Source organism: Protopterus annectens, chromosome 9.part0 (assembly GCF_019279795.1).
Source record: "Protopterus annectens isolate FY-2018-M chromosome 9.part0, PAN1.0, whole genome shotgun sequence".
NCBI classification, from domain to species: domain Eukaryota; kingdom Metazoa; phylum Chordata; order Ceratodontiformes; family Protopteridae; genus Protopterus; species Protopterus annectens.
Genome location: NC_056743.1, coordinates 665,900,955 through 665,925,259, shown reverse-complemented (window position 1 = coordinate 665,925,259; position 24,305 = coordinate 665,900,955). Strand labels below are relative to the sequence as shown.

At 40.7% G+C, this 24,305-nt stretch overlaps 1 protein-coding gene across 1 annotated transcript in view; it reads right to left on the bottom strand.

Moving 5' to 3' along the window:
* LOC122811422 (von Willebrand factor A domain-containing protein 7-like) overlaps positions 1–24,305 on the bottom strand; it is a 405,726-nt gene that overhangs the window by 44,630 nt on the left and 336,791 nt on the right. Inside the window, exon 11 of the mRNA XM_044083258.1 lies at positions 16,243–16,354. Within this exon, the coding sequence (XP_043939193.1) occupies positions 16,243–16,354 (112 nt within the window). The remainder of the gene's footprint in view (positions 1–16,242; positions 16,355–24,305) is intronic.

The following is a 24,305-nucleotide window of genomic DNA, read 5'->3' as shown; positions in this document are numbered from 1 at the left end:
TGTTCCCTTGGACAGAGTGATTGCAAATGTAGAGGTGAATAGCAGTACCCAGGCTGACAGTGAGGCACCACTGTCAGAGGATGCCAGGCTTCCTGTGGAAAGGGAGCTGGGAAGGGTTACAAAGAGAGAGGTGAGGCAGGTTCAGCTCTCAGACTGTACATTGCAAGGCCTGAGGTAGGTAGCTAGTGAGGCACCTGATTCTCAAGGGAAGGGGGAATCTGTATACTGGTACAAAGGGTTACTTTATAGAGGGTGGACCCCTGAGGGAAGGCTAGAAGGAGAGAATACAGCAGATGCTAGTACCTATAGCCTACCGGCTGGTGCTTCTAGCCATAGCCCATGATATTCCCTTTGCAAGTCATATGGGCATAAAACATACATAGGTTCATAAGTTCATACTAGGCTATCTGCCCTAGGGCATTTATAAGCCTAGCCAGAATGTGTTTGGCTTTCGCCACCCATTTTAAATTTATTTTGCTATGCCCTTTTTCGAGGTTAGTATACTGTGCCTCTGTCTAACAGTGACACAGAAGTGATACCCGGGGTAAACCTATGGTCTCCCATCCACTCATCAAGATTCCTCTTGAAGAGAGTCAATGAGGGACTCTGCCTAACCTGGACTGGGATTTTATTCCAGAGTGAAGGGAGCCTCTGGGTTATGAATCTGTCCCTCCAGCATGTCCTATTTATTTCAGTGCTGAGGTTCAAGTCTCTCGAGCGCGTAGCTCGATGGGATTTGGATTTTCTGAGATGCAACATGTCCATTAATTCCGGGTTGGACATGGCTTTATAGGTCAGGCACAGATCGCCTCTGAACAGGCGGTATGCCACTGAGTAGAGCTGGAGTTTCTTTAACTGGGCAGCATATGGCATCTGTTTGAGCCCTTTGATCCTCTTGGTGAGGTACCTTTGGGGTCTTTCCAGTTGCTGCAGGTGTCTGGTAAGGTACATCCCAAAAGGCATTGTACTCAATTATGGGCCTGATGAGGGATGAGTAAAGAGGCATGATGACCTCCCCTGATCTAGATGTGAATCCCTTCATGATTAGGTGGGCTATATAAAATGTTTTTTTAACCACTTTGGCCACGTGGTTGTCAAATGAGAGATTGCTATCAACTTGAGTCCCCAGGTCCCTAATTACTTCTTCTGTACTTAATGGATTACCACCTATGTGGTAATTTGTGGGCACTTTGTTTTTGCCAAAGGGGATGACTATACACTTTTTGGCATTTAGCTTGAGGCCATGGCTCTGGCACCAGTTGTCTGTTTCTATGAGGCCCTTTTGGAGGATGCTTGTGTCGGCTGGAGAGTCAATTATTGCACCCAGTTTGCAGTCATCTGCGAACTTTGTCAGCCACAGTCCTTCCGTGTTGGCCTGTACCTCCGAGAAATATATACTGAACAAGAGAGGTCCCAGGACTGAGCCTTGTGGGACACCACTTGTAACTGGTTTGGAGTCTGACATGGCTCCAGCAATTCTAACCATGTGGGTTCTGTCCTTGAGCCAGTTTGCAATCCATCTAGTGACATAGGGGTTTATATTTAAGCTGGTGAGTTTATCTATAATGCCCAAGTGGGGTATTGTATCGAAGGCTTTTGCAAGGTCCAGGTAGGCTGTGTGGACCACCTTCCCCTTGTCAATGGCCTTGGTGACTGTTTCAAAGAAATCAACCAGGTTTAAGAGGCAGGATCTGCCCTTAACAAAGCCAAACTGGGTAGGATCCAGTGTCTGTAGGTCCCCAATATCTTTATTTATGAGGTCCATGATGATCCTTTCCATAGCTTTGCAGGCCAAGCTAGTCAGGCTTATGGGGCGATAGTTTCCAGGATCCGCTGATGCACCACCTTTATGGAGAGGGACCACTGTTGCTGTATGCCACTCTTTGGGCACATATCCTGTAGTAAGGCTGAGATTGAACAGTAGTTTTATGTTTTGGTTTAGCTCTTCTTGGAGTTCATATAGGACGCTGCCCGGGACACCGTCTGGTCCCATTGATGCTGTGTTTTTTGCTTTGGAGAGGGCGGCTCTTACCTGAGCATCTGAGATGTCAGGGGGGCAGCACTCTGCTGGGATAGATATTTGCCCTTTTGGTGGGGAGAGGGGGGAGAGGTTTGCGCTGAGCCTGTCAGCTAGGATGTTGGCAATGTCTGTGGGTTTGGTGTATTTTTTGTCATTTTGGACTAATTCTGAGCATATCTGGGAATTACCACCCAGGTTCCTAACATAACTAAAGAAAGCCTTGTGATTATCCTTAGTGTCCTGTGCAATTTTTCTCTCAAAGCTGGCGTTAGACAATTTTATGAGTGCCCGTAGTTTTTTGCTAATACTGATCAGTGATGCCTTCACTTTTTGGGATTTTGCTCTATCATTTAGTAGCTTCCTCCTTCTATTGTACAGTTTGTTTATGGCTGGGGTCCACCAGACAGGACATCTGCCTTTGGAGGATTGGGTCTTGGTTTTATTTGGGATTGCATGATCCATGCATTCCTGAAGGTGTTCATAGAATGAGTTTATAAAGGATTCTGCGGGTTATTTTCCACAGGCCCGGCAGCTTTGAAGGATTCCATCTAGGTTTTGAGGAGTGTGAAATTTGCTTTAGAGAAGTTTTTCACTGTGGTTTTCTGGGCAGGATGTGAATATCCAGTGAGATTAGTTTATGGTCTGATCTTACCAGTGAGGGATACACTTCTGCTCTGGAGCATAGAGTCCCCATGTTGGTGATGATCAGGTCCAGTATGTTTTCCCTTCTTGTGGGAGTGGTAACAAGTTGTTCCATAGAATTTGAGTTTATAAATTCTAGGAACCTTTAGGCTAGGGTGTTGGAGCTAGATTAATGCTCCCAGTCTATGTTTGGGTAGTTGAAGAATATAATGGTGTTTGGAGAGACCTTCATATTTTCCAGTGTTCTCAGGAAGGCCGAGTGGGGTTCCTGGGTTTGGGAGGGTGGTCTGTAGCAGGCTATAAACTGGAAGGCAGTTTTACCCACTGTTAGTTGCACATGGATAGTCTCTGATGCTTCGTGCTTTGCCACCAACCTGGAGGTGTGGGTATCTTTGATGAATATCGATATCCCCTCCTTTTGTGTTCGTCCAAGTTTTCGGGCCGAAAGCATGGTATGAGGTATAACCTGGTAGTGCTGGGGTGCTCTCGGAGCCCTGAACCAGGTTTCTGTTACTGCACAGATATCAATGTTCTCCATGCTAAGGAGAGTTTCGAAAAGTGCATCTTGAGGTTTAGACTTCTGGCATTGAGTAGCATTACTCTTAGTTTCTTATCCCTTGTGATACCTATGGAGGTGGGTTTGTCTTTTGAGCCTTGCCTAAAAAAAGGCACTATGGGGGTAGCAAGAGCCTTTGCCAATATCCAAAAGCCCAGGGGTGACAGGTGCAAGCCGTCCCTAGTGAAGCATCGTGGTTTGTCAAGCATATCATCCCAAGCTGACAGGCATTGGATCCCCTTTGAATGACACCAGTACTTAAGCCAATTGTTGAAATTGATCATCTTGTCTTCATATTGTGGCATCATTCTTGGTGAGGGTAAGATGCTACTCAAGGTCAGGGTCATACCGGCCTGGGCTACATGCTCAGAGCGCCTCTGTCTCTTTTCATGTAGTCCAGGGAGGTACATCTCAGGTCATTCACACCAGCATGGACAATGACTGAGTCATATTTGTACTTGCCTTGAAGTGACCTGAGTGCTTGTGTTATGTGGCGGATCCTACCTCCTTGTTCAGCCTGGTGAGCGGGACGTCAGTGTGCCTGATGATAGAGTAACCTATTACAAGTGTATCAGGTGTGTTGTTTAGTCTTAAGGGCTGTGACTGTTCGGTACACTGGCTTTGTGAGATATGTGTTGCACGTGTTTTGTTTTGGGGTAGCTGGTGTCTGCTTTGGAGGTCTCTGCTGCTTAGGCAGATCTTTATTTAGAGCCTCCGAGTATGTTTTTGTGTGATTATGTGTTTGGTTTACTGTCGTGGTAGGTCTATGTGAGACTGGAATTGTAGTGAGTGTGGTTTCCTTCTCCTGACTGGTTATGCCAGTACTGAGTTGAGAGAGCTTAGCCTCCAGTTTGGCTATATGGTTGCATCTCACACATGTGTTGGAATTTGTTGGGAGGAGGAGAGGGTTGTCTGTGTACATGAGCCAGTTGTAACATTGCCTCAAGATTCCCAGATTCACCAGCTGGACCAGAGAGGAGATTGACAACTGACCTTTGGACATGCTAGAATAATATTGGGAATTCCTTTATAATTGAAAACAAGGGCCATTGGGGAGTGAGGGTGTAGTGCTTTTAATTTTTAGTGCTCACTTATATAATTGCTTTAGTGAGCAAGTGCCAGGTAACTTAAGTGCAATGTGTTACAGGTAACTTAAATGCAAAAACGACAAACAGTAACTTTCTTTCAAGTGAAACAAGGAAATAAGTACAGTAAGCAATGCAGATATCACTAGTGATCCACAGAAGCTGAGAAGAGATATTAGGTGGAATTAGCATTCCAGGAAATAACAAGCAAACAAACAACAAGCATATAAACAAAGCTAGATTCAGCAGGCCTGAATCTAGTCTATGCTACAGCAAACAAGGTGTACCAATTTCAGTAAGATACAGTTCAAATATTCAGGCACTATAAACCTTTTAACCAGAATTCCCAGCTCAGAAGGGCAGAGTCCAGCCTCTTCTCCCACAAGAGTGCAGACCACGAACCTTCTTAATGTAAAATAACTGGCCTGAAGCCCAAGTGCTTAAACCAGAACTAATACACTTTAAGAATAACAGACACTGGGCTCTCAATCAGCAGTTCCCAACTTAGAAGGATGAAAGCTACCTGTTCTGCCACCACAGTGCATGCCATAAACCTTCCTAATGTAAAACAACTGGTCTGAAGCCCAAGTGCTTAATCCAAAAGACTTAGAATGATAGCTACACTTTAATCAAGTTACTACCAAGCAGTAATAAATACAATTGAATACTTTAGAGAATGCCTGGATTAGTGCTCAAGTTACACAAACAAAGCTAGATCCAGCAGGCCCGAATCCAGTCTATGCCACAGCAAACAAGGCACACCCAAGTGCTTAAACCAGAACTAATACACTTTTAGAATAACAGACACTGAGCCCTCAATCAGCAGTTCCCAACCAAGAAGGATGTAAGCTACCTGTTCTGCCACTACAGTGCAGACCACAAACCCTCTCAGTGCAAAACAACTGGTCCAAAGCCCAAGTGTTTAAACCAAAAGGCTTAGAATGAGTTGCACCAAGCAGTAATAAATACAATTGAGTACTTTTAAGATGATGCAAAAGTAAAATAAAGTAGGTAGAAACACAAGTACAGTAAAAGCAGATGACATTTTTTTTTCTGAACAAGTGCTGAGATCAAAGAAACAGATTTGAGTGCTGAAACTAGAAAACTGGCTAGTTATAAGAAAAAAAACTAAGCTAGAAGGCTTCCCTCCAACACAGAAGGGCTTGGGGGCTCAGAAGCCTACAAATAGTCTATACCACTTAACAGGAAAGGCAGGAAACAAGCTTAAAGATTATGCAAAACTTCTATTGGCCTGGAATTTCCAGAGATGTAACAGGATACTGGAGGACCTGTGAGCAGTGCTAAAAGGTAGGCAAGGCAGAAGACAAGGTGAGATCTCCTTTGATGCATTTTCCTGTGATTGAGGAGCATTTCAGAGGGTAGCTATGGATATTGTAGGGTCTAGGAGTACTCCAAGTTCTACAGGGAAACAGTATATCCTAGTGGTAGCAGATTATGTTACACGATATCCTGAGGAAGTGGCTTTGTCCACTATTGAGGCAGACAAGGTGGCAAATGCTTTGTTAGAGAGTTTCAGCAGTATAGGTTACCCAGAAGAAATACTGACTGACAGAGGTGCCAATTTCATGTCAGACCTGCTGGCTTGTCTGTGGAAGTACTGTTGGGTGAAGCATCTGAAGACCACCACCACCATCCTCAGACTAATGGTCTGGTTGAGGGGTTAAACTCTACAATCAAGTCCATGCTACGGGCATTTGCAGACCAATTTAAGAGGGAGAGGGACAAATGTTTGCCCCATCTGTTTGCTTACAGAGCGATTCCCTAGGAATCCACAGGTTTTTCACCCTTTGAGTTGTCGTATGGGCATAGGTTGAGGGGACCTCTAGATTTAATTCGTGATGAGTGGAAAGGTGAGTGTGAACCTCACAAAAAGTCTGTTGTGGCATATGTCCTAAACCTCAGGACAAGGGAACTCATGGGTGTGGCCCAGGAGAACCTGGCAGAAGCCCAACAATAGAAAAAGGTATGGTATGACAGGAATGGTCAAGCTAGAGAGTATGCTGTAGGGCAGCAGGTAATGGCTCTCATTCCTGTCAGACACAACAAGCTGCAAGCAGCTTGGGAGGGACCCTGTCAGGTGGTAAGAAAGGTAAGTGATGTTAACTACATGGTGGAACTGCTAGGCAGGGGCACAAGTTGTACTATGTTAACATGATGAAACCTTACCATGATAGGGAGACCCTTGTGCTGAGTATTTGCAGTGACTTGCAGGAGGAGTCTGAGGGAGATCTGGTGACTGATGATCTCAGTGAGGCTTGAACAGACACCTCAGTGGAAGGGGTAACAATGTCCCAGCAGCTATCTCTTACCCAGGTTCGAGAAATCTGAGCAGTGTTACAGGAGTGTGGGGACATGTTCACTGGGAAACCAGGGTGCACAGGACCCCAAAGGCCTATTAGGCAGGCCCCTTATAGGGTGCCTGAGAGAGTCAAACATACTGTGAGGGAGGAGATACAGGAGATGTTGGAACTAGGGGTCATTCAAGAGTCCAACAGTCCCTGGGCCTCCCCAGTGGTGCTGGTGCCAAAGAAGGATGGCAGCACCGGGTTCTGTTTGGACTACAGGAAATTAGTCACTCAGAGTCAGATGCTTACCCCATGCCTAGGACAGATGAGGCCCTGGACAGCTGGTTGGGGCTAAGTATCTTACAACCACTGATCTTACCAAGGGCTACTGGCAGGTGCCCTTGACTCCCAGTGCTAGAGAGAGGTCAACCTTTGTGACTCCTTTTGGCTTTTATGAGTTCGCAAATATGCTTTTTGAGATGAAAAATGCCCCAGCAATTTTCCAGAGGCTGGTAGATCACATACTAGCAGGAATAGGAGGGTTTTCCCTTGCTTACCTAGATGATATTGCTGTCTACAGCCATGCCTGGAAAGAGCACCTTCAGCATGTCAGGGAGGTGCTGGGCAGACTACAGAGGGCAGGGTTGACTATTAAGACCAGCAAATGTCAGGTGGGTATGGCAGAGGTCTCCTACCTGGGACATATTGTGGGGAATGGTAAGATCAGGCCAGAACCTGGCAAAGTAGAAACCATTCAGGCATGGCCTGCACCCATTACCAAAAAGCAGGTGAGGGCATTCTTAGGGACAGCAGGATACTACAGAAAAATTTGTCCCCAGTTATAGCACCATAGCTGCTCCCCTCACAGACCTGACAAGGAGGAACAGGCCAGATAAGGCAGTGTGGAGCACATCATGTGAGCAGGCATTCCAGAAGCTTAAAGAAGATTTGGGAGGAACCCTGTTTTAGCCAGTCCAAATTACATCAAAGAATTTGTTGTGCAGGTGGATGCTTCAAACCATGGGGTGGGGGCTGTACTTAGCCAGATTTCTTCAGAGGGAGAAGAGTGAACAGTTGTTTATCTCAGTCTCAGGCTCCAACCCAGGGAGGAATGCTATGCAGCTATAGAAAAGGAATGTCTAGCCATAGTGTGGGCACTGCAGAAACTTCAGCCTTATCTGTATGGAAGAAAATTCACTGTAGTGACAGATCACAATCCCCTAACATGGTTAAACAGAGCCACCCAGCAAAATGCCAAGTTGCTAAGATGGAGCCTATGGTTGCAAGCATATATGTCAGTGCAATACCACAGTGGGAGGAGCAATGCCCATCCAGATGGGCTCTCAAGACAGGGAATGGGGTAATGTATACTCAGACAGACCTAACCCTCTCAAGCAATGTTTCTCAAGGGTCACTTGAAAAACTAGCTTGAGTTCTCGGGGGGGAAGAAGATACGTGAAGGCTGACAGCCAAGCTAGATAGGATTTTGTAAATTCTGTCATTTCTAAATATTAATGTAAGCCACATGCTTGTTCTCTTTGTTAATTATTGAATTTCAAAAATGTAGTCACATTGCACTCTGTTGGAGGAAAGCTGATATGTCAAGCATTGTATAATTGTTTGATCTCAAAATTTGGAGCGGAGATGTCTGAATGAAGGAATTCTTACTATTGTTTTGACACTAGAGTTAATTGCTAGAATTTGCATGTATAATTTATTTTATTGCTATAGCTTCCTGACTAGGTGCAAGATCAAAAGGGCTGCTAAACTCTGAGTTTCTGTTAGCTTGGGAACCAGAGGAAAATGATGTAATCTGAAATGAGTCAGTAGTACTGTGTTATCAATTTAAGGATAGAGAGACTCACAGCATTTTGCATTTGTCTTCAGAACATCCAACATCACCAGAACTGCCTTGCTCTATTATGTTAGTTTATTTTAGAACTGAGTTTGCTTTTAGATATAGCTAGGAAATAGGAAGAGTAGACTAGTTGTTTTTCTGTATTGATGTCAGGACTTTTCTACTGTGTTATTTTAAACATTTCTCAGTGATCTCTGAACTCTTGACTAGCATTGTGTAGTGAGAAGTATTGTCTTGTGTTTTTATTATTTATTATTAAATATTTTGAATCTTTCAACTGTGGCTGTTTTGTGTAGAGATAATTTAAGCTCTAGAGTACATTGCATGTATATAGTAATAGTGTACTAAGCCACTCCATTAAGCCTTGCTGTTCAGTTACACTTATCATTTGGATAATAATATTGCACAGTAATAATTGGTCACCCTTTAGTAAGGGCCTTTTTAGTAGCTGATAAGTAAGGGTTCTGGTGGCAGTAATTACTACCTTATAGCCTGTACAGAAGGCGCACAGCTAGTGAACCTGTGCCAGCCTTCCCCAGGAGTGACTGCATGGTTGTATATAAATCATATCTCAAAGTGTGTATGTGTGTGCCAGCTACTTGGGCAGGGACACAAAGCAATGGTTGGACAGAGAAAGTGCTTGGAAGACTTGGCTTGGGATCTTGGCTAAGGACCCCACTCTATTGCTGTGCCAGTGAGGAGTCTTAGTGGGGATCTGGAGAGAAAGGGAGATACCAGCTCCAGAATGACTGTGGTCTATGTGTGGTCTTAAGGGAAATTGTACTTTACTGTGTCTGTATTTGTTATCCTTCCCAGTGTGGACATCCCTCACTGGTATTAGTGGTGAGGATTGAGAATCCTTGATTGCTGGGCCAGTGCACAGGCATCACAGTAAGTATATGAAATTTTCAGTGGGAGGTGGGGATCTTCCCTACATGTGACTGAGGGTCTATATTAGATAAATGAAAGTTTATCTAAACGAATGCTGCAAACATCAAAAATCCAGGATCTCAGTATCGTTTTTGTGAGATCACGCTACAGTGAAAATCGGAATATTTGCCCTTTCCTCACTGTACTGTGATTTTCGAGTTGGAATATATATTTAGGGGTTTGTGTGGGGAGCACAGCCCCCCCCCCCACAATTGCAAGTTCAAGTTCTGGGATTTTCGATGATTGCAGGTTTTGTTTAAACTTTCATTTATGTAATATAGACCCTGTGACTGACAACCAGTTGACCGGCTTTTAACTGCCCAAACACAACTGTTTGCTGCGTGCATTAGACTGTTGTACACTGCTTTGGAGGAGTTCTTCCTTTCACCATTATTGTGTAACTATGGAGCTAGTATATAAACATGTAGGATATGGTGGGTTTGCATGTAATATGGAGGGTATAAACCCCCTTCATAAACATTTCTTTCAATGTACTGGTGTGGGTTTTATGTGTACTATGTTCTTGGTCAACTACGATCAAGCAGATTTTTTTGCTAGGTCATGTCTCACTCATACAGAGTGAAATGTGGGGCTAAGTATTGTGAAGTGGACAGAAAACTGTCTGTCTGTCAGCACAGGGTATTAGTAAATGGGGAACTGACAGGATAAGAGTAAATAAGAAGAGTGACACATTGTCCAATGCCAAGGTCAGTCATGTTCAGTAAACTTATATCAAATACTGTGCACTGGATGGTGGCTTTATCACTTTGCATGCTAATGATGCTATGATTGGTGTAGTCAGAGATGGCTGGGGAAGCCTTCAAAGACACATTTCAACAGGATACCACCGCTATGAAACAGACTTCTTATCCACATAAAACAAAATTCATCTCTGTCCACTTTTAAGTACAACTTAGATATGTGGATGGGAAACAGAACATTTATGCCAGGACTGCCCCTGTGCTACTAATAGACAAATGCAGCTTCTAAATGTTTGTCCCATATGTTGGTACCCTCAAATTATCTATGATATGACCCCAGTTATTCTCATTAGGGGTAATACATAGTTATTGATCATGGGATGGGTAAGGCCAATCTATAACCAAATGGGATAGGTTATTTTGAGCACAAGAAGGAAAACTGTCCAGGCTTAAAATGTACCACAAGGGTATTTAACTTAGTACTTATGCATGAACCTAAGAAAGCCAAACATACTTAGTACTTATGCATGAACTTAAGAAATCCAAACATACTCTAGAATAGGAGGAGTGGTACTTATTGGGTTTTAGTCCAAAAAGTTTAAGGTATATACTTTTGAGAAATTCATGGAAATGTATGCCTGGTGGGGTTACACCAAGTAATAAGGTGGAGAAAAAAAATCTGGGGCATAATTGTTACTAGAAGGAGTTATGATGTTGTGTATAAATGAGTTGTGGTGAAGACCTAGAGAATGCTGGCTGCTTATCTTGGGATATAGACTCCAGACATACCAAAGTCAAATTCCATTATGCAGATAATCTGTGCAGCTGTATCTCAAGTACTGTCTTTATTTCTGGTATCCCTGACACAAGAAGCACTAGAGTATGATGGGAGATGTGTGTAGTTAGAAATGGACAGGGGATGATGCACGTGGTTTAGACACACCTCAGTGTTACACAACATGTACAGCAGGTGTAGTGCAGGTGAGGGTGACTCATGGGGGGAGGTGGCATAGGTGACATCTGGCAGATAGTGCTTTCTAATGTCCATCTTGAACAATCTATTTATTTTATTTTTTTAATTTCCGTTTCTTGACTAGGATAGAAGACTAATCAAGCTAGACCACCTTTAGGCTCAGCCTGGATGAAAAACAAAAGGATAAAAAGCTAAGTCAAATAGTGATATACAGCTGAAAATGCTAAATCATGCAATCCAAGTAAATAAAAAGAATGTACTCTGACAATGGCAAGAGAGATGAGTCCACAACTAATACACAGCTGTATACATTGTAAGAAGTAATACTTCTGGATGGGTGTAAGAGTAAGATGATATCACTATGTAACTTAAGACTTGATAAAATGTGTGGCTTGATACAGTGATACAGTATATGTATTTATTGACTTGATATCTAGGTAACTGAACAAGCTGAAATGACCCTTTTCATCCACAGCCTGAGCATAGGGCAAAAGCTAAAGAGTTTGAATAATGCACCTAACAGCATTTGTTAAGAGGGTGAATCACACACAGCGTGTGTTTTCAAAGATCTATTTGTCTGGGCTGAGAGGAACAACATGGAAAACTTAATGCATGCTTATAATTTGTATGGGATTCATAGACAAAAGCTGAAGTCTTGTCCAGCTTTGTCTTCTCCTGTATGAGGTGATCATTGCAGGGCTAAACAAACATATAATAGTCAATGGATAACATCAGCATATCAAGGAAAGGACCAAATAAGAAAAGAGAGGTGGAGTGATAATAGGATAAACAGTGCTGGGTTGCTGCATGGCAGAAACAGTGCTACAGCCGTGTGTATGGATGTAATGAATTTTACAGCCAAAGTAAACGAGCATGGCTGAGCAATGTGTATGTGTGTGCATGCAGAACGTCAAGACTTACTGCTGTGGCTAGTCCCTATCTGGCAACAGAAGGACAGCACAGCTGAACATAATGGCCAAGAGGTAGACCAGGGTGGGTGTACACATCAGTGTGGGTGTACACAGCAAAGTGGTAACCCTGTCCAACATATAAATGGGGAGGAAATGGCATACATAAGCAAGGAAGAAAGAGGAGAACTGCAAGCAGAAGTAAACACAGAAGGTAACTATAATGCATGAAAGATGGAGGGAAGAAAGAGTGCTTTTAAGTGGGGAAAGTGCCATTTTTGTAAGTTTTACAAAGGAAGGATTGTTGGCAATATGTTGAGGAATGGTTGTGGACGGGGCAGGGGGATGAGGGCAAGTAGCAGGGATGGACAGTGAAACAAAAATGCAGATGCATACAGACAAGGGTGGAGTAGACACAGAAGGTGGGGAGACAGTGGAATGACATGTGTACACAGTATGGGCAAATGTTGATTGGAAGGGTTGGAAAATGAACAAACAATAGGGAATGGCACCTAAGGTAGGAAGCACATCAGGATGGGGATAAGGTGTGGTCTTAGCATGACTGGATGGTAGTCCAACCCTGAGGGCAAAAAGTGCAGATGTTACTCATTTGGGTGGCCAATGGTATGGACTGGTTGCTCCTCTAGAAACATGATGACTGGGACCTGTCAGTCATGCAACTCTAATAGCCATTACAGGAAGCACTCAATGTTCATGTTCACCTTCAGGAGAGGACACTTTACCCCCACCCCCACAACAGTCAGACACAGAGGGCACCAGTGACTTCTCCATGTCACCTCCAGAAGAGCAGCTTTCAGCCTGTTCCTGAGAAGCAGACCTGGTGACCACCAGCAGCCCAGTACAGCAGCTGGCAGTTACTGACGTGGTCTGGCATGATCCTTTTTTTCCTATTCTCCTCCTCCACAGAAGGATGACACAATGGGGAAACATGATTCACAGTCATACATATGCATGAGGAAAACTCCAGTGCAGATATGAACAGGACTGCCACACAACACATACACTTCACTACCTGAAGAGGAGCTCCCATTCCCTGTGGTGGCCTGTGTTCAGTTGCTGTTCCACTGCCTCTGGAAAATTAAGTATTTATGTCAAGCATACATGCACAGCAGTTAAGGCAGTAGAAGACCATAGTGCTGAAAATATGATTACAGTGCTTTTTTCAGTCCCTGTGCAGAACCTCTGCCTCCCATTGGAGAAGCAGGTCAGGGTGGTACTGTTTCAGGTCATTGTAATGATGCATGCATTGCTCACCAGTAGGGGAAATGCCAGTAGCATCACTCAGCATTCTTGCTAGCTAACAGCAGGCATGCATTTTGTATGAAAACTATTGTTTTTTGCCTCAACAGCTGTTCTCTTAATTTCTTTTACAGGAACAGCGTGAAAATCCTACTGTCCCTGACACACCCATGCTTGAACCCTACATTCCCCCAATTCTTGAAGCACACATGGTCACTCAACGAGGTCCACTTGAGGAGCAAAATAGTAACCCTTTGTGCATGGATGCATATTTATGAGTCATGTGCCATGCAATATAGTGCTGCATTATGGCGGTACACGTATGTAAATTCAATAAGCATGAGCAAAAAGGTTGCATATTTTGTGTTCGTTGTGGCATATGCATATCATGCTGACATACATGGATAGGTCATTGTGCACTACCAGTGATTCAGAAACAGTGACGATAACTGGCATAATTAGTCATGTGACTCTAGTAGTCACTACAGAAAGACCCAATGTTCTTCCTGCTCACCTTCAGGAGAGGACAGTTCACCCCCCACCCAACAAGTCGAACACAGAGGGCACCAGTATCTTTCAAGGTCACCTCCAGGAGAGCAGCTTTCACCCTGTTAATGAGAAGCCCCATCTTAGTATTTTTTATTGCACTGGTGCCATCTTGTGAAACACTGCTCATTTAAAATGATGTGACTTTAAAACAGAAGAATTTGACTAAATTCTCTATAGAGCTTTAGAGAGTTAAAGAAGGAGTCCTGCCTTGTAAAGTACCTCTGCAACAACAAACCCTGTGGTGGATGCAATAGTATAGTAAAGGTGGGACAAAAGGGGCAACTGCCTTTGGGCTCAAAGTGTTAGGGGGTGAGATCGAGAGTTCTTGAATTGTACCAGAATGCCAGTACAATATTTTTTTTTTTGCTGTTCATCTGAAGAGCTGAGGAAGGCATCACTGTTGTAGAAAGACAATTAGTACACTTGTACCAATTGGCAGTAAAAGCTGTAGATTTTTTTCTTGCTCTTCACTTTTTGAAGAGCTAAAGGTCAGATTGTTGTTTCAGAGACAGGCAGTGGGAGCTACATGAGCCAGCTATGGCTCTGGGTGGATGTCAGGTACAGTGAGGTACGTGTCATGATGTATGCATAACTGGGAACCCATGACACTGGCATGGCACAATGCCATTTTCCTGTGGCTACACAGGTTCAAGCCTTGATCATAGGAAGTTGTTGAAAAGACCCAATGAGTGCGAGATTTCTGGGGCAGATGTTGAGGCATGTCTACAGTACATAAATGGAGGAAGGCTGTGCACAGCACTAACTGCATCTAATAATCAGGTGCATAAAGGGGGTCCATGGCCACGAACATTACAGATCACCTGGCAGTTCATGGAATGAAAGTAGTTGCAATTAATGTATCAAAGCCCACCTGGACCAAGGTAGAGCCTTGATGACACCATGTTTACAGTCTATGGCTCCCAGGACCTCAGGAAAGTGAGCTTTATCATAAAAGGCCCTCATGGTGTTCTGTTCTCCACTGTCCTGGGGAACCACATAAAATTCTCCACATTTATTCATTTATTTTATTTTGCATTTGTTTACTGGGAATGTCCAACTGGGCCTGGAGCCCATTTTCAGTGGAGGTCTGGGGAGAAAAGCTGTATTATATTAAAACAGTTTACAGTGACAAGCATTAACTAACGTGATGTAATATATATAAGGTTTCGATAGAAGGTAAACAACCAAGAAAAATAGAAATACATGGGAGACAAAGACAGTACAACATGTCTTGAGGAATGGAAAGGAAGAAAAATATAAGAATGCTATTCAATATGCAATAACATGTATACAACATTCAATAAACAAAGAAACAAGCACAATATTATTACCGCGGTAGACAATAGTTACAACTCTGAGAGACTAATCACATCATCACTTTGCCGGTATTTCAGGAATGTGTAAGGTAAATAATGTCAGCTATTTGGAGAAGGAAGAGAAAGAATTGGGGTGAAGACAAAGACAGAAGAGTGCAGTTTAGGTGCGTTAAAGCTCCTCAGCATGTTGAAGCATAACCTTGAGGAACTGGTTTAGGATTTGTGAGGTTTATGTCTGTGATATCTCTAATATGTCGACCACTGGTTTTTGAAAGTTTTTCTAGTTGTGATAGTTGAGGCTGACATACCTTTAAGTCAACAAGAATGGGCTCCTCAATTCTGCTTGTGGGTAACACAGCTCAGCTGGGTCCCTTATAGTTTCGCCTATATGCATAAAAATAGTGCACAGTCTGTTTGACTTTGAGCTGGTGATATGCTAGGCACTATCTGTATCTTTTCTGGTGGCATGGATAGTTACACATATGACACCATGGGCACTGGCTTTGATCGTGGCTCTTTACACATGCTGTTGTGCTATCACTGCTGCTGCTATTTATATAATGGCTTCTGTTGCACACTACAGATCTTTGCATTCAAAATTAATATAAACCACCATGTTGTGCTGACATTTTTGAATTGCTTTGCCATTTTGGGTACCTTCTTTTGCATAATCCACTGAATTCATTTACAAGGGGGTCCTCATTTACATGTCATTATGCACTCATTAGTACATGCTGCATACTGTAGTGCTTTGACCATTATGCATTAGTGCTAGCTGTACCTTAGAACAAGTGAAACCATGTGAATGGATGCTTCCTACACTAAACTGCACTGTGCAATGTCCTGACTGTCTTTTTGTGCTAACCACTACATCAGAAGGTAGTATGTACAAATACAAAAAAGAAATTAGGCTAAATAACAAAGGAAGAACTGCATCATTTAAATATATGCAAAGTGGCAACCATACATGACTATGATTGGCATGCAGCTGCCAATCATTACCTTCCTCTCTGCTTTAAGAAAAACGGATGTTAGCATAAAGATATAAAGACACTAGAAGGAACTATTGCAGATGCAGGTGTACATGGAAGCCACACATTTTGTTATTATTTTAATCTATGATCAGAAGTCTCCCTACCATTTTGCCCAGGTTGTCGAACCAAACGAACAGCCTCTGTAAATATTGGTTCAGCATGCATTCTCTTAAATGTACTTTTTGAACTTTCACCTGCAATGGCCAGCATTAACACCTGTGAAAGAAAAGATGACAGAAAAAAATCGAGATAATAGAGACTGCAGTTGTAGGTGTCTGAAATAATACCTTCTTTTATTGCGATCATATGTTGCCAGTTTAAAAAGTAAAAGGAGTATACCCCATAACATACCTTGTATCATACTGTTGATCACAAACTATTATCCTCTCAGAATGAGTCAGTATTCTTATAAAATGGCCATCACTATTTTTCACCCCATCTTTTAAGCTGGCATAGTATTCTATGACATTTTTTAGATGAAGCTTTCTCTTCTTCCTGTTTCTTTGGCAATATCGAACAATCAACGAGTGTGCCTGCAATATATTAACTCATGATGGTGGAATCTGGTTGAGGCTAGTGGCACTTCTGTAATGGCATATATGAAATATGGTATTAACAGGCCTCAGTTTTTTTCCATATTCCTCTGTACTTTTCCTTAGTTTGGACTTTAGGGCTAGGATGAAACTGGGAATGGTATTCTGAGGTTTTTAGTGGCTTGATCTTGGAGTACTGGCATGGTCAGTGCATTGTTCTGGACATAAAAAGAATCCTCAATTGGTCAGTATTTCCTTTGATACCTATACCCAAAAAATAAGAGGACTATCTCTTTGACTATAGATTTAGCATTAGCCTTTCACTTCATGATATAAAGCTAATGCTATAGATTTAGTATTAGATTTGCATAGTGAAATGGCTTCAGGGTATTTAGTTGCATAGTGCAAAATAACCAAAATACAGTAAAACCTATTGCTGGAATGGCCCTGCAATATGCATTACAAAACATTGGAATGGTATATTTATAACTGGCATTAGATTCACAGGATTTTTAAAGCTAGGATGAAGGTCTGTCTTCTGGAACAAAAATTCAGTTACTTTCATTATTTGGAACCATTAAAGATTTGCTAGGAGCTCTGGTTTATTGATGTCCATTCCTAGGTGTCCTCCTAGTAAATATGTACTAATCTCATCACTAGATTTTTGAAAGTCATGGGCACCGAGAGTTGGCATACAATATCCTTTCTATCTCCCTCTGTCCTTACTTTTTATAATAAATAATTTTGTAACTATAACTATGGGTAGAAAAGTAGGAACATCTAATTTGTCTTTTCTTTCAGTCCTAGCAATATTTTCCCTTGTCCTGATTAAAGTGTCATCTTCATTATGTGCCTTTTTAAAATTTAACTGTCTTACCTGAAGGTCATCTAACTCTGGGGTTTCCTCAAGGTTAGACTTTTATGACGTAGTGAGCACTGCCTTCTCCCACACCAGCACAGGCAGTGGGGTCTTGGAGTCTAGCTCTTCTTCGAGAAATTACAAATCATATCAATATTCTTCAGTGTATGTTGCTGTCTCTACTTATCTAACTTTTCTCATTGTCTTTCTTTATAAACCTGAACCCTCTTCCCTTCTCTAAGAGTTCTTGTATTTTGGCTGTGCTTAACAGGAATATCATTACGTTTCCGTGCAATGTTATTCTCTCTCACTATCGTCTCCCTTTTCTTGTCTTCTCTCTCTTGTTCACCCTTTCACTTGAGTGAATGAGCTCCTTCTTGATTTCTTTCTCTTCTCTAGGTTGCTTTCACTCTGCTAGAGAGTTATCTTCAGTTTTACTTTTTTCAAATTTATTGATACCTGACACAGAGTCTTTCTTTATTTGCGGTTTCTTTCTTACCCTGATAGAAATGGATTTAATACATTGACCAGGCATGGTTTCTCATTGCTTAACTACTCTGGTGAAATATTTCTTATTGTTAACATTTCTACGTCTCAACATCCAGCTGCTGCTTAGAATTATCTTTCTCTGTGGAATTCATTTTTAGTTTGAAAGAAAGTTTAGAATTCGGTTCAAGTGATACATAGTTCCTAAATTCGTTTCCTTAAAATATAGCCTTTCAATGAGTGATCCCTTCTCATAAGCTCTGCTAGTCATTTCAACTCCATTTGCAATGTTTTCAGCCTGCAATGATGCTTTTACTCCTGCTTAACAAGACTTCCAGGCTGCAGTATTTTTGTACTCAGTCAGGTCTGTTTAACTTCTTTAGGTTATCTCACTCTGTGTGCCCTAACCAAATGTTTTGTATCTTTAAGCCTTTCTAAGACTATTTCTTTGTTGGATTCATACAATGTAAAAAATGCATTTCATGGTTGCTGCAACACCCTTTTCTATGTTACCATATTGCTGCAACACCCTTTTCTAGGTTACCATATTTAAGAGAAAACTCCAGGCAAAATGTAGATAGTGTATCCTTTTACCCACTGGATTGCTTCTTGTCTTGAAAAAAATCCAACAAAGATAATTTTCTGGCTAAAAAGTAAAAAACAGAAATCACCGTAAGGAAGGCTTCTTCATTAGACTTATTTATTGGCTGATTCTCCTTCTCACATCGATATGGTGGTTGATCAAAATAAATTACCTTCTTCCCACCACTTCCTCAATTCACTGAAGTGGAGAAATCTTTCTCTGTTATCATAAGTAAAGATATTTTGAAATCATGAAATTTGATAGTTTGTATAATTTTATTCCTGTTATGTTGTACCCCAACTGTGTTTTTCAACAATTGTACCTCCCCTACCAACACGTGTTGGTGGTTTCACTGTCTAATGTGTTTCCTAGAAAATGCAACTCATTACAATATTCATGTACCTGATGTGGGGACCCCTATTTATTTATTTATTTTTTAGCATTGAGCCCCTGTATTTTGGATCAACATGAATCATGAGGGTTCTGTTTGAGGTTATCTTGTCTTTATACACAATGTTCTCTTTTACTTTTCTTTTATGTGGCTTACCATTTTTTTCAGAGTGAATGACCACCACAATCTCAACTCCTTTTTCTTCTAAAGATTGTTGTTTCTTTATTTCAGTGTGTGACTGAGCAACAAATTTTCTTCTTTTCTTTTCTGGATTTTCTTTTTGCAAGGGGTACTTGAGAAATAAGAGTTTATCTTCAGTTTTACTTTTCCCCGTACCTAGAACTAACTGTTATATAGTCTTCCCTCATTTTAAGGGGTTGGTTTAGAACTCTGACCAGGTAGTTCCCCACACATATTTCTAATGGCGCTCCCTTTGAATACACCATCTCAGTGAGTGATTCCTTCTATTCAGTTCTGCTCGTCAGGCTGCAATGACCTTTCTCTTGTCTGCTTTACAACACCTTTAAGCTGTACTATCTTGTGTAAGTCCCTTCCATCTACTGATTCTACTATTACAGGCTGTTGTATCATTGCAGGTGGCAATTATTTTAGTGTACAGGTTCCTCCCTTCTACAGGCTCTCTTCCTGTAAGCTGTCCTGTTATAGGGGTACACACTGACATGTATCTTTAAATTGTGTATTCTGTTCCTCTCTGTGTCCTCAGCCAAATTTCTGTACCTCTAGGGCTTCCCAACAGTATGTGTAGATTATACACTTTCATGAATGTACCTGGTGGTTGCTCACTCCCAGCCCCTTTTCTAAGTAAGGTAGAGTTACATCTGCTAATTCATTTACTTACTGGGTCCCCTACTACAGAAAGAGGATCTATCAAAATATTTACCTTCTCCCCATAATATTCACATCTCTTTAAAGTCTGTGAAATCTTTCCGAATCCTCATACTACATGTTAAGTCGGAAACAATTTCAGTAGGAAGAATTACCTACTTATACACATTTTGTATTCCCAGTAGTGAGAGTCTATTTCTTTTTTGTTTTAAACACATTTATTGAATTATCACTTAAGGCATAGGCAAACATACATTTATATGAAAGAAAACAAAGCACGTTGACATGTTCACAGATACAAACATTACATATTACATACAATATTTTATACAATTATCGTCAATCCCAACATTACATAAATTGTTCAATTCCTGCCTTCCCATAAACTTCACCACTCCTCCAAGATATTATTCTGCATGTATTATTCCCACAATTTCCATTTTTTGCTACGTTATTTGCTCCTACTCTTTTCAAATGCTTCTACTTCCAGTTCTTTTATCTCTGCTACAATATTCCCTGCCTCTCAACTACTGTTGGTTTAGACTTTGATTTCATTTTCTAGTAATTTTGTTTTGGTAGCCATCAGAATTAAACTTAACAAGGCAGCACTATGTCTAGGCAATTTGGATCCTGTATCTAAGTTCAAAAATCATTTCCATAGTTATACACATTTGCTCAGCCAATATTTCTGACAGAATGGTCTGTAGGAAATTGTTAAAATCTGCCAACTCATTACAATCCCAAAACATATGTTTCCGGTTACTACTTTCTTCTCCATCAAATCTCTTAACATTTGCCATCTACCTCAGAAAAAAAAATATTTGGAGTCTGCTTGGGGTACAAAATACCTGTGAAAACACTTCCAAGCAAAAATTCTAAATGATCTAGACATTGTTGCATATTTAGGATCCATAATATGTCCTCCCATTATTTTCTTGCGAATTGCCTATCCAGTCTCTCCTTCTAATATTTAACCTCCTCTGAATAATTATTATGCACTATTTATATACCCACCCTACTAATTGTCCATTTTTAACAGCAGCTTCTGTTCTAGATTCAACTAAAAAACTCTACCAGAGCAAGTTTTTCACTCAAGATTCCTCTGTCATTTTCACTTTGCCTACACTTTGATATCAGTCCCTGATAGGAAAGGCAGTCTCTAGTCTGCTGTCCAAATGTCATCTTGGCCTCTTCCTATTCTATTACCTTTCCATCTCTAGCTATTTGTTTCCAGTACCTTGGTTCATTGGCCAGTTATCTCCAGTAAATTCCAGTTTCTTCTTGCCTATTTTCTGTACCCTTTAATTGCAGTCATCCTTATCAGCATAATCCAATTCCCTTTCTCCAGTCTAGTGTTGCCTTAGTCCTTAGAATACTTTCTGGCACGTTATGAATATTATATTCTGTATGGTTGTTCTCCTTAAGGATCTGCATCCAAAATCACAGCCTCTTCTTATTTCTTGAGCTTCTCCCTTTTTATAATTCAAAGTGGAAAGGGATGATGATGATGATGATATTTCTGCTTGTGGTATGTATGTAAGCCTCAACTGTACAGCTGTAAAATATCCTTCCAATCAGGTAATCCTAAACCACCTTGTTCTATTGGAAGGATCAACTTATCCCATTTAACTCTTGCCCTTTATCCTCCTGGATAAAATCCTTCAACTCTTTATTACTGTCCACAACTTCTTCTCTGGTTAATAACAATATGCCTGACCTATCAAACTAAAAGGATTAAAACAAATTTTCACTGCTTGTATCTTGTGATTCCATATCGTAAACACGAGCTTCCAGTTTCTCAATTTTTTGTATTATCTTTGGTTTAGTCCCTTCCCACATATAGTTAGCTGCCATAACAGAATTCTTTAATCCACAGTCCTAAATACTTAATTTTGTTGTGTCATCATAAATATTGCTATTGTTGAACCACTTAATGTGTGGGTATATAACTAACAGCTGTACCCTCTATTTTTATCTTCATTCATTTTATATCCCCCCCAAAAAACTGAAACTGTCTCAGAATATTCCACAACATTGAGATGTCTTTTTCTGGTTCTATTAGGTACAAAATAATACTGTCTGTAAATAAAGCCAGTGTTACCTGAATACCATACGAATTATATGCTTGAATTTCTGAGTCTCTTATTTTCTTTGCTGATGGCTCTAAATATAACAAACAAATGGGAAAGAAGATACTCACTGCCTGGCTCCTCTGTTCAAACAAATTATCAGAGAGGAGTCCCCCACTTTAATTTTCACCTATGATCCTTCATATATCCTCCTAATCAACCTTATTATTGTGTCAGGGAATGCAAATGCTTCAATTGCCCTACTCATAAAATCTCTGCTTACTCCATGGAATGCTTTCTCTTTACCAAGACCCACCAACAACAGTGGTATTTTCTTAGTCTGCTTCTCTCTGGATCATCATTGTTCTGTTAATGTTGTCAAATGTTTACCTCCCATTCACAAAACCTCATTGATCAATATCTATCAATTCTGGTAATACCTTTGGCATTCTTTTAGTGATTATGAAAATAAACACTGTATAATCATGGTTTTAAATCAAATTTGGTCTATATGAAGCTAGATCTGATGGGTCTTTACCATCTTTAGGTATTATAGCCACCAGAGCTTTCTTTCAGGAGATTGGTGCTTCTCTTCCTTTTAAAATACTGTTATACAAAATCTTCCAGATCTTTCTCACTTTCTTTCCTCCTAGCTTCCAAACTTGCACAGGAATACCATCTATTCCTGTAGACATTTCTCTAGATTGGTTATATATGACTGTTTTTATCACATCTCCTCCAACCCTGTTAATTGAGGCTCATCTACATCTAACATTGACATATTTAATTTCAGAAAAGCCTTTCCATTTCTACTTTTTCTTGATTTCCACATTTCACTGCTTTATACAGATGTTCAGAAAATTTCCAAATTTTTTCTAATACCTCTACAGGATAGCTGGTTAAATTCCTGGTTACAAGCTTCCTAAGCTTGGCAACAACCCTTTCTACTTCCTGTTGCCAGAGCTGCTGTGCTAAAAGCTTTTGTGAGCTGGAGTTATTATCAAAAACAGTTTTTTTTAACAGCAATCTTTCTAAACTCGTGCATATTGTCCAAGTAGTCCCTTATTTTCTTTTTAGCACTCTACAGTTGTGCCCCTTCTTGTTCTGTGAGATTCCACGATTTCTGCAATACTTTAAACTTTTTCATTTCCTTTAAATAATTTGCGTTACTTCTTAACCATATCTTTTTCTTTTATTTCTACCCTATTTTGAAACCCCAGTTTCATTTTATCCCACTCCTTAGCTATATTTTCTGAAAAAAATATATATCTGCTCTATTAACTCCTAAAATCTTTCCACTGCCCATTACTGTTTATCACAGTTACTGAAAATGCTTTATTATATTACACACAATTTATATCATGAAATATTTTACATAAATACTGTTAAGAAAATAAATGTTTTACTATAGTTAGTTTTTTCTTTTTATCCCTTTTTCCCTCCTAGTATCTTTCCAAACATTAATGACATGAAGCTAGGCCTATTCCTGCCAGTCCCCCAACAAGTTTAATAAATTCAATGCAAATCCAATCTTTTTCAGCCACTTTGTTTTGCAAAGCTATATTTCACAAATGTGATTGATGCTTTATAGTCTCACAATTATTCACTAATTTCAGTGTTGCTCTTCTTCCTTTTCATCTCCATCTGCCAAACCCAGACTCTGAAAACAAACAAGGCAAGAAACTAAATAAATCCAAAAACATGTTCGAAAAACCAGCAACACAGTCCGAGAAGTGTCTCTTCTCGGACTGTGTTGCTGGTTTTTTGAACATGTTTTTTTGGATTTATTAAACCCAGACTCTGGTTCAAATCCAAGGTACTCCCAGTTCTTCTATTCAGCTCTTGTGCTTCTTCTGTCTCTCAAGCATTTGGAACACTGAAAAAGAGATTCACTGGAAAGTGTCTTATGTACCTTACCATCAGAAGAATGAGAAGCAAAGCCCCCTTCTGTTTGATGGCTTACCCCTTGTTGGGCAATCTTTTGCATTTCCCCTTATCCTGTTCTGAATCAAAAAATAACTTTGATCCCCCAGGAAAAACATTCTAAAGACAGCTGGATAAAGCAACTTGAATTTCACTCCTGCTTCTCTTCTGCCTGGTGTACAGTGAATAATAATTTTCCACAAACACTATCTCCAATTTTTAACAATTTGCCCTTCATCTACACTTTTGCCAGGATCAACTCTTTCTGCTGGTGATTGCATCTTTACTAATACAGGTCTTGGCTACTTCAAGGCTAGGTTAGGAGCATACACACAATATGCCCTTTCAATTAACAAATTCTACTGTAGAATACAAGTCCAGTTGTGTATCTGTGCTGTCAAAAAATTAATACAGTCTGTTCTTTCCAGTTTCTCTGGTACAGCAGAAAATCTCAGTTTTCCCTATGTGCTGGTCTGT